The sequence below is a fragment of the Choloepus didactylus genome, chromosome 6 (genome assembly GCF_015220235.1).
Source record: "Choloepus didactylus isolate mChoDid1 chromosome 6, mChoDid1.pri, whole genome shotgun sequence".
Taxonomy (NCBI): domain Eukaryota; kingdom Metazoa; phylum Chordata; class Mammalia; order Pilosa; family Megalonychidae; genus Choloepus; species Choloepus didactylus.
Window position 1 is genome coordinate 2369885 of NC_051312.1, and position 10534 is coordinate 2380418.

The 10534-nt window shown below is 69.3% G+C and overlaps 1 protein-coding gene across 1 annotated transcript; it reads left to right on the top strand.

Annotated features, from left to right (window-relative positions):
* The first annotated feature begins 4894 nt into the window (after positions 1-4894).
* SYT8 (synaptotagmin 8) lies at positions 4895-10144 on the top strand. The gene is made up of 9 exons (XM_037840633.1): positions 4895-5266; positions 7920-8030; positions 8124-8287; positions 8691-8789; positions 8888-9055; positions 9131-9298; positions 9393-9498; positions 9591-9724; positions 9823-10144. The coding sequence occupies exons 2-9, from the start codon at positions 7937-7939 to the stop codon at positions 10054-10056; spliced, it is 1167 nt and encodes a 388-aa protein (XP_037696561.1). The 5' UTR covers positions 4895-5266; positions 7920-7936; the 3' UTR covers positions 10057-10144.
* The last annotated feature ends 390 nt before the right edge of the window (positions 10145-10534 follow it).

Sequence of the window (10534 nt, forward strand, 5' to 3'; positions counted from 1 at the left end):
CCCACCCTTCTCTGCCCGTCTCCATCCCCTCTCCACACTCCTCTGTCACCCTGCACCCCCTCCATCCCCGTCCACCCTCCCTGTGCCCCCCACACCCCACCTCTATCACCAGCAAATGCCCCTCGGCCTTTGAGGTCTGACCTGGGCCCTCCCTGGGGAAGCACCCCCAGATGCCCAGTGGAGTCTCCAGCCCGGCACGGGGTCGGCCTCCTCTGGGGCCCAAGGGCCGCCTGTGCACCCCACTCTGTCGCAGCGGGGTCCTGGGCCCAGGATCCCGAGTCCCCACTGGGGTGGAGGGGCAGCACCGGCCTTTTCCTGGATTCTGAGTCACTGGGGCTCCTGGTCCAGCCCGTCGGGAGGAGGCAGGTGAGGAGGTCAGGGTCTGTGGGGAGGCTGGGGCCCGGGACGCCCGGCTAACATGAGAGAGACCAGTGGACCCCATGGATGGAAGGAGGGATAATGACGGAGGGATGGAGGGATGGAGGGATGGAGGGATAATGATGGATGGATGGGTGGATGGAGGGATGGATGATGGATGGAGGGATGGAGGGATGATGGATGGAGGGTGCGGTCCAGGCCCTCGAAGACCCTCCCCTCCCCACCCCTGCCACCCGCCAGAAGCTGAATCCCCTGCAGGCAGCCCTGGGGGGCTCTGTCAGGAATGGGCTCTCGTCCAGAGACCTCTGTGCAGGTCGGGGGCAGCAGATTTTATCCAAAAAGGGGGTCCCCTGCAACAATCGTGCAGGCAAGAGCTCCAAGCAGGCAGGGTACCGGGACCGAACCCTCGGGGAGTAGGGGCAGCGGTGGGTGCAGGAGGGTCCGGCCCGGAGTGGGTGGCCACGGGCCAGGCAGGCAGGGAGCCCGGAGTCAAGGTGAGCACTGCTGGGGGCCGGGTGCCCAGGGCACCGTCAGCCCCCCCATCCCAGTGTCCCAGCCCTCGGCTCCCAGGGACACAGCCAGCCCAGACCTGCCATCACCTAGTGCCTGGGACAGAGCCGGTGGCTCCCGGGACAGGCCCAGGACAGGGCGGCTCTGAGGGGGCCCTTCCACGACTTAGCAACACCCTCAGGATGGCCGGTGGAGCAGACCTGCCCCCAGCCCCCAGACCCAGGGTGCGGGAGCTCCCGGCGATCCCCAGAGAGGGTCTCCGAGGGGCTCCAGGGAATCCGAGCCAGCCCCACTCCTCCAAGACCCTGGACCACTTCCCTGCCCGCACAGGGGCCCCAGACTGCGGGGTCCAGCTCCCCTCTCACATGTGGGCTTCTGGAAAGCTGGACCAACTCCGACACCCTGAAATCGCCATGGACAAGGGCTTCTCCCCGCCACCCTCCTGCACTCCTGGGGAAGGCGCGAGCTGGCTTCAGGACTGGCCCAGCCAGCGCCACCCCGAAAGGGAGCCAAGCAAGGGGCAGGGTGTGCGCCCCCAGAAGCGGCCTCTCCCCCACTGCCCGCCCCGTGCCCAGGTGCCCCTGCCGGCCTGCCCAGGGCACGTCTGTCACGAGCTGGGGGGCCCAGACCCCCGCCTCCCTCGGCTTGAGGGTGGTGCCGCGTAGGGAAGGCTTTGATCGCCTCTCCCCAAACCGAGGGACCCCACTCCCCTCCCCATCACCCCACGTCGCTCCCCGCCCGCCCGGCGGCTCCGGCGCCCGGGGTTTGCTTTGGCCCCGCGCCAGCCCTGGAATGTGCGCCCGGCGGAGGCGCGTTCCCGGCAGCCGCGCGGCGCACAGACCGTCTTTGAAACCTGGGCGGGGGAGGCGCAGCCCGCCCGGCGCCGCGGTGACTAAGGCCCAGAGACCCCAAACAAGGATGAATGGGGTCCACCCAGCCCAGGCGCCCACGAACGGGGTGCGCGGTGTCCAACGACGTGGTGGAATTTGGAACGGGCCACCCGGGGGCCCGGCCCCCGCCCAGGGCCTACGTGAGAGGGTCCACACCCGGCGAGGCTGCCCTCGGACCTGAAGATGGGGGCCCCGGGATGGGAAGGTGTGGGGAACTTTGATGGGTGGGGCTGGCCCTGGGAACTGGGGAGCAGGGCAACTATTAGGGTGATGGTCCCAGTGCTGAGCACCTGGCCATTTGCAGGAGTGGGGTCAACACTGCCCAGACACTCAGTGAGGTCAGGGCGAGAAACTTGAGGGGTCCCGGGGCCTGGCAGTCAAGGGCAGGGGTCCGGGGATGGGGGGAAACGGGGATTCCCAGCATATGGATGCCGGGTAGGGGACACCTGGCTCCTAGCCTGTCGGGGGGCTGAGGGGCAGACCCTGCGATGCTCAGTGACTGTGGTGGACGCCTTGCAGACAGATGCAAATGCCCAGACTCTCCGCTGCTTCGGGGTACATGGCACCCAGAAACCCAGATGAGGGGGTAGCAGCCACACAGTGCTGGCACAACAGGGCACTGGGGGCGCAGCCCCTCAGTTGGAAGAATCTGAGACCGCCCGGTCCCAGAATCCCAGACACAGAGATCTGGGGGGCAGGGGGGTGCCCAGACACCCAGACAAGTGGGGTGCCAGGTCCCCGGTCTCAGTCACAGGGTGCACGTTGCTGGCATTGTCATGTGGGCAGTGTCCAGCCCCTGTGAGTGCTGAGGGGCTCGGATGGCCTGGAGGCCGCCCTGGCTTTCCAGGGAATGGGGATGGCTCCAGCCCCGAGAAGAAGGCGTGCAGATGGTGGAGAGGCGGCAGGGTGGGCGGACACTCGGTGACGGGGAGCACAGCACCCCGAAGTCGGGTGGCCGGGGTGAGGGCTTGGCTCCCTGCAGGCGCGGTGAGTGCTCTCCAGCAGCTGGCCTGTCCCCCGGGAATGGCCCACAGAGCCGAGGCGAGGCTGAATGGGGCACATGGGCCGGGCGTGGGGTGTTCAAACCACAGAAACGTGGTGCCCCCAGCTGCCCCGGCCAGGACACAGCCTACGTGCAGCGCCTCGGTGGGCAGCACCAGCTGGGCACAGGCTGCTCAGGTGCCTTGGTGGCCCGAGGACAGAGTGCCCCATGCTCAGGCTCGTGAGGCCAGACACAGGGAGAAGGTGCAGACACGCAGGTGACAGGTGTGTCCCTCCGATCTTCAGAGCAGCAGGACAAAGGCTGCTTTCCTCCAGATGGTCTGACAGCAGGGGGCCCTGACACACAGAGACCCCAAGGCCAGGGGCAGGGGTGCAGGAGACCGAGACCCAGGAGATTGAGCTCAGAGCCCCCCAAGCTGGGCAGAAACGAGGCACTGGCCACCGGGGACCCAGAGACCAGGGCAGGGGCTGTCCTGCAGGGACCCTGATGCCCAGATGACAGAGGACCCCCATTCTCCGACTCAGGGCCTGCAGCACTGGTCACTCAAGGGGCAGGTCTCAGGCTGCCCAGGGGTTCTGAGGCTGGCGGATGTGGGCCCAGATTTGAGATGAATGGGGCATGATTCACCCAGTTATTCAGGTGAGTCAGACACAGAGCCCAGGTTCTCAGAAAAGGCAGTCAATGCCCAAGGACTCACCTCCAAGGGACTGAGCCCCCAGGGCCAGGTGACGGGGGCAGCCTCCCCACATGCCTGGGTGTTGGGGGGCAGCCTCCCCGCATGCCTCGGTGACGGGGGCAGCCTCCCCGGATGGAGAGGGCGTGGACAGTCTAAATTAAGGGTGAATGGTTGCACACAGGTTGAGCCACAGAGAGGGCTCAGAGCACCCCACACCACAGAGGTCTGTGCAGAGCTGGGTGCCCCCGACCTCGGCTGTGGACGGGGTCAGCACACTCAGGCGGCCACCACCCCCGGCCAGCAGCCCCTGGCCCCGCGAGCAGCGTTTCCCGTGCGTTCCCACCTCAGACCCTCCCCAGGTGGTCTCAGGAAGCACCCCGGTCCGGGAGCCGTGCCAGGGCCTCCTGCAGCCGCCGCTTCCAAGGCCCTCGCGGGGATGCAGGGCCGGCCCGGGGCTGCCAGCTCCGTGTGGTTTCCTCCTTCCTGCCCGCAGGCGCGCGGGGCCCACGGAGGGCACAAAGCCCCCCACAGCAGGGCCAGAGCCACACACGGCGCACGTAGTACCGGGCTCCACCCTGGGGAGCCCCACACGCATGTCTCCCCCAGGCTCGGGGCCCCCCGCCCCCTTCGGCTGCACCCCCCCCTTCCCCTGATTGTGCCCGGGCAGCTGTGGCACCTCTGCTTTTATCGCTTCTTATAAACCCTGCTCGCCTGGGCCGGCCAGACTGGGGGATGAGCTCGCCCCCGCACAGGGCTGACCTGTGTCTCCACAGGGATGTGTCCACTGGCCGTGCCGGGGCCTGCGGAGCTGGTGCCTGCTCACCATGTGCACACGTCCCCCCTGCCGTTGTCCCAAAGTGTCCTCTGGGCGCAGAGGCTTGCTCCCAGGGTCCTGCCCGTCGAGTGCCGGCCGTGCTGGGCCAGGCCTTCCGTTAAGCATTAACCAGCCCTGGTCCGTGTGGCCGGCCGTGGATAAGGGGTTCGGAGAGACGCCCCGGCCTGGGGAGGGCCTGGACAAGGGCGAGACTTGGAATCCAGACAGACTGGCTGGGGTTGCAGGCCCTGCTCAGAGCAGGGGACACTGAGGCTGGACCAAAGCAAGGCCTTCTGCTCCACCACTCACAGGCACCCAGATGCAGGGTGCTCACGGGGAAACGGGGAATGAGGGGACTGGGCCAGCCCGGCCAGGGGCAGAGGCCAAGCCAGAGTCACCCCCCAGAGTTCTCTGGGTGCCGGGGGCTGGGACAGCACAGGCCCCGGCAGGCAATGGAGCCCCTGTGCGTTCACTGCCCTGGGCACCTCGGGTGGCAGCACCCTGTCTCCCTGTGTGCTCGGCCTCCTGAGGTCTGGGACCCCCAAACCAGGCATTCCCCGTGACTCAGGCCACCCTCCCAGGCCTCCCACTCTGCTCAGACTGAGTCCAGGCCAGGCCATGCCCTCCGTTTCCACCCAAAAGTCAGCCCAGTGGGCTGTCACCCACTTGCAAAGCCCCTGGTAGGACTCGGGCTGCCCCAGCCCCGAGGGACCTGGTGGGGGGCCTGGACCCCAGCATCCAGCCTTCGGCCCGGGGAGGGACCATCCTCCTCCGGGGAGTTCCTGGCTCCCGAGGGCCAGCAGTTCCGGCCACGAGGTGGGGCTCCCCGCAGCCTGCCTCCCCACCCTCTCCCGGCCAAGAACTTCCCAGTCGCCAGCGGCCGAGCGCACGCCCTGCTCCAGCCGTGGGAGCCGAGCGGTCAGGCGGCTCTGGGTGCCCAGGGTCTGAGAGGCAGGCCCAAGGCCCGGCTGGCCCCAGGAGGCGGCCGCCATCAGGTGAGAGCACACTGCACTGTGGGGGGCGGCGGGAGCTGCCACCCCATCGTTTGGGGAAATCTTGCTCTTCCGGAGGACTGCAGGGGCCCGGAGAAATTTGCTTCCATGGTAGCACAAGAAATCCCAGTTAGACTTTAGGAAGGACTTCCAGCAGGCGTTGACTAGCAAGTCCGTAATAAGTGTCCCTCCCTGGGCTGGGGAGCCAGGCTCGGCACAGGGTGGAATCCAGCACGAAACTGCAGGACACGTCTGAGGGGGCTGGGGAGACCAGGGAGGGCTCCCTGGAGGAGGCGGGGCTCACATGGGCCTTGAAGGCTGAGCAGGATGGGGAAGGGGAGGGGCATTTTAGGCAGGGGCCAGCAGAGCAGAGCTTGGCGGCTGCAGCCCGGGCAGCCAGGAAGAGGCCATCTGGCCTGAGAGGAGGGCAGGGCCAGCACCCACTGAGCAATGGGGAGGGAGACCCCGAAGGGGTGCCCGGGGCAGGGGCTTGATTTAGGAAGGGTGCGTGTCTCCCTCCCCTGGGAAAAAAATAGCCTAAACACCCAGTGAGGGTTTCCTCCAGCAGGGCTGCTGAAGATAGGCAACCAAAGTTAGACCGCAAGCAGGACTTCCGGCCTTTGGAGGACTGGGAAGGTGCTGTCCAAAAAGTTCCTTCCCAGGAGGCAGCCCTAGGCGAGGAGGGCTGGGGGAGCTGCTGGGGGAGCTACTGGGATCGGGGGAGAGCCGGGAGTAGTGGCCGGGGCCGTCTGTCCCACCTGGGGCTCCTGGGCGCCCACCGTGGAGCCCCTGGCCAGGGGACAGACCGCTACAGGCTGGGGCCGAGGGAGTGGACGGCGCCACCTGGTGGCCGCCTGCCGCTTGCCCCGACCTCCACGGGGACCTGGACATCCCGCGGGACCCTGTGTCCCCCCAGGCACCCCCTCCCCCCAGAGCCAGAGGCCGGCACCCCCGGGGCCCTGGGGTCCTCCCAGCCCAGCTTCCGGCAGCCCCTGGGGCCCTGCAGGGAATCCGGCCGCACTGGCCCAGCGACCCCTGTGCCCACCGTCCCGGCCGCCCCAAGCCGGGTGTCCTGAGGCCTGGGCCGCGAGGGGCCCGAGCGAGGGGCACACACATTTGCACACACGTGCGCTCACAGGAGGAGATTCTGTGTCAGCGGCTCATCCTGAGGTCCAAGTCAGGGGGATGAAGCTTCTTGAGTTCCGGGGTACAAGGAAGCCACCTTCGGCTCCTGCGTGGGGAGCGGGGGGTGCTTGAATCGGGCTGCTCTGGGGACTCCACTCTCAGCCGGCTTTGAGCCCACGTCCCCCGGCAGGCCCCGTCCCACGTACCTCGGGGGCCAGCAGGCCTCAGGGCCTCAGCTTCCCGGTGAAAGACGACACCAGGGGTGGGGGTGCAGAGCCCCTCGAGAAGTGGACGCTGTGGGCCCTGGGAGACAGGACCCCGGCCTCTTCTGTGGGGGGGCTGCCTCCCCCAGACCAGCAGGGAGGGGGTGTTGACGTTGTGTGTGGTGGGGTTCATCTCTGGGATCTGGCGTTCCCTTTCACCCCTCCCCATGCTCAGCAAAAGTTTTGGGGAGTGGGGTCCCTGGCTGGGCAACTGGTCATTCCAGGAAGGGGAGGTCTGGCCGGGCCCCCAAGGCCAGGAGGGGCTAGGAGACGGCGAGGGGCCGCAGACTCTCCTGGGCAAGGGAGCGGCCTGGGCTGGGCTGGGCCCCCAGCTGCTCCATGCTCCCAGCAGAGCCCTGAGAGCTGCCCGGGGGCCTGGGGTCACAGAGAACGGGGCCTCCCTGGCTGCGGTGGGGGGGCCAGCCCGGCCAGGTGCGCTCCCTCCCGGGCCCCAGGCAGGTAGGGGACAGGGGTGGGGACAGGCAGGTAGGCGAGTCTGGGCAGCTGAGTCAGCGCCCAAGGAATGTTCCGGCCGCTCCCAGCCCCACCCTGCCTCCACCTCCCCCCACCTCGCCCTCGTCCCCAGGCCCCGCTGGCCCCGCGCCTGTGCCAGGAAAGCACCTTCAGCCCAGGCTTGTTCCGACGAGCTTCTACCTGCAGCCGGTCCCACTCCTTCCCCACCCCCCAGCTCTCCCCACAGTGACCCCAGCAGAGCCCCAACCCCTGAGAGCCCCCTGCCCGAGCTTCCAAACCACTCCTGGGCCCTGAACCCACAGTGGGCACATCCACCTTGTGTGACCACCAACGTGGTGGGCCCTGAGGGGTGGGGACATGGAGGAGCCGGGCCCCTGAGGAGACCCTCTAGGCAGGAGCCATCCATCCGCAGCTGAACGGGGGTCAGCTGGGGGGCTTCCTGGAGGAGGAGGCCTGATGCCAGCCCTCCAGGGCAGCGAGGGGGTGGGGTGGGGGCTGTGTGGGCAAGAACCAGTGAGGATGGGGCTGGTCTGCTGGTCTGGGGCTGGGGGCTAGAGGGGTGGGGTGGAGGGTGGCCAGGAGGCCGGGCCTGTGGGAGCTGAGCCTGCGCTTTGGCCGGGGCCCAGCGCCGCCCGCCCTCTGCTTCCGCTCAGAGCGCTGGCCGCTAGCCACCCCGGCCGCCTCCGTGCCCAGGCAGTCCCAGTGCCGGCTGCAGCTGGGCAGATGGGGTGGCAGGCGGGGGCCCTAGGGGCCAGCCCCACAGGTGACCCCAGCTCTCCGGCCGACTCCCCCAGGCCAGCAGGACGGGAAGATGGTGCCCCCGCCAGCCCCCCATGGCTCCCTGGCCCCAGCTGGCACCACGGCTCTGCCCGGGCCCGTTCCATCCCTCATCACCGGGATCCCCTGTGAGTCTGGGACCCCTGGAGGGCTGGGGGGTGGACAGGCAGAGGACCAGCCATCTGTGGGGGCAGCCCAGCCCACCTCTGTGCCCCCCCCAGGGCCCCCCTGGGCACTCGCTGCCGTTGCTGGGGCAGCAGGCATCCTCATCGTCTCCTGTCTCCTCTGTGCCATCTGCTGCTGCCGCCGTCGCCGTAGGAAAAAGCCCAGGGACAAGGAGGCTGTGGGCCTGGCCAGTACTCGGGGTGCCACCACCACCCACCTGGTGAGGAGCGGGCACGGCCGCCTGCTCCGGTGCCCAGCTCTATGCCTGGTCGGCAGGGCTCAGGGCTAGGACGGGGCCACTCTTGGCCAGAGGTTGTGGGCAGGGGGGAAGTGGGTGAAGGGGAAGGTGACGCCGGGGGCGACGGCTGGGACCAGGGCCCAAGGGCCCTGAGGACCAGAACCGGGAGTTGGCCTGCGGGCCATGGGGAGCCACGGCAGGCTCTTGAGGGAGGCGGTGCTGCGGCTGCCGCCACGCTGGGGCAGATTCCTCTGCTGGCTGGCGGGGGGCAAGGGGGCCTCGAACCGCGTCGTGGAACTGCCCCCCGCGGTGCTCAGGGCTGGGGAGGGCAGGCTCTCAGCAGGCCCCGTCGCCCCTGGCCCCTGCGTCTCCCTCCCCGTCCCAGGTGCAGCCGGACGTGGATAGCCTGGAGGCCGGCCCGGGGGGGCCTCAGCAGTGGGGGCGCCTGCAGCTCTCCCTGGAGTATCACCGCAGCAACCAGGAGGTGAGGGCAGCCGTGCTGCCGGGTGGTGGGGGGTGGCGGGGGCGGTGGGAAGCAGGGCCGATGGGGGGCACCTCTGCTGAGGCCCCTGCTGCCCCCAGGTCAGGGTGGGCCTGAAGCAAGCCGCCGGCCTGAGGGCCCCGGACCCCGGCAGCCCTACAGACCCCTACGCCCGCGTCAGCGTCTCCACCCAGGCTGACCAGTGGCGCGAGACCCGGGTGCACCGGGGCACGCTCAGCCCCGTGTTCGAGGAGACCTGCAGCTTCCAGGTGGGGCTTGGCCTGCGGGGGTGGGGGGTGTCCAGGCCGGGCCGGGGGTCCCGGCTCACAGCCCTGGCCCCGCAGGTCCCGCAGGCCACACTGCCCGGGGCCACGCTGCGGGTGCAGCTCCTGGCCTTCCGGCGCTTCTCCCCGCACGTGCCGCTGGGCGAGCTCCGCCTGCCTCTGGGCACCACAGACCTGCGGCACGTCCTGGAGTGCTGGCACGAGTTGGGTCCCCCAGGCACTGATGAGGTGAGGCTGCTGACCCCCGAGACCGAGCAGGCGGAGGCCCAGAGGCACGGCGGGACCCCCGGCCCAGGCTGAGCCCGCTCTTGCCGACCCGCAGCCGGAGCTGAGCGGGGAGCTGTGCGTCTCGCTGCGCTACGTGCCCGGCACAGGCCGGCTAACCGTGGTGGTGCTGGAGGCCCGAGGCCTCAGCCCAGGGCTGGCAGGTGAGCCGCGTACGGCCGTCGGGGGGCTGAGGTCCAGAGCCCCCACTCAGCCCTCAGACCCGGTGCCCCCCATCCCCCCTCTGCCTGCCCAGAGCCCTATGTGAAGGTCCAGCTCCTGCTGAACCAGAGGAAATGGAAAAAGCGGAGGACGTCCATGAGGAAGGGCACGGTGGCCCCATACTTCAACGAGCCTTTCACCTTCCGAGTGCCCGTCAGCCAGGTCCAGGTGGGCTGCGGGGAGGTAGGGGCGGTGGTGGCCCGGGGCCAGGGCCCAGCTGACACCCATCTCTCTCCCCCGTGCCTGGGGACCCTCCCTCCGCCCAGAGTGTGGACCTGGTGCTGGCCATCTGGGCCCGCGGCCCACAGCTCCGGGCCCAGCCCGTGGGGAAGGTGCTGCTCGGTGCCCGCGCCTCCGGCCAGCCCCTGCAGCACTGGGCAGACATGCTGGCCCGTGCCCAGCGCCCCAGCACCCAGTGGCACCGCCTGCGGTCCCCCAGTGAGGTGGACCAGGCCCTGGGCCTGCGGCCTCGCCTGCCCCTGCACTTGCCCCACCACTGAGAGCACCCGTGCCTCGGTTTCCCCCAGCTGGGGGGTGCTTGGCCGGCCAACCCCGGAGGGTCTGCTGTAATAAATGCCTTCTCTGCCACCATTGCCTCCACTGCGTGTCCTTCCAGAGGCGGGCTGGGGGCTCCCTGCAGCTGTAGCCCCCTAAGTAGGGCAGGAGAGGATCTCCCTTCCACACTGAGCCAGGCCCTGGGGCCTCTGTCTCATGCTTGATCCCAGTGTGAGGGCCACAAAGCCCCCCAGCCCTTCTCTGGTGCTTCAGGGCACCGGGTGGGAGCCAGGAGGGGGTGGGATGCGTCGGGGGCAATTGGGAGGCGTTGGGGGGCGGTGGCGGAGGAGGGGGCCCCCCCCCCGGTCGCCCCTCTGGCTGCCCCCCGGTCCCCTCCGGGCTCCTGCAGGACGGGCCGCGGTGCCCTGTGCGGGCAGCAGGGGGCACTGGCGGCCCGTGGAAGCCGCGGGGCCCAGCTCGGCG

What these genes read in the sequence shown, in the direction of transcription:
- SYT8 (XM_037840633.1), top strand. Translation starts at nt 7,937, where the DNA reads ATGGTGCCCCCGCCAGCCCCCCATGGCTCCCTGGCCCCAGCTGGCACC. An exon ending in GTGCCACCACCACCCACCTG is followed by an intron (nt 8,288 to 8,690) that starts GTGAGGAGCGGG and finishes TCCCCGTCCCAG; the next exon opens with GTGCAGCCGGACGTGGATAG. An exon ending in TGCCCGTCAGCCAGGTCCAG is followed by an intron (nt 9,725 to 9,822) that starts GTGGGCTGCGGG and finishes CCCTCCGCCCAG; the next exon opens with AGTGTGGACCTGGTGCTGGC.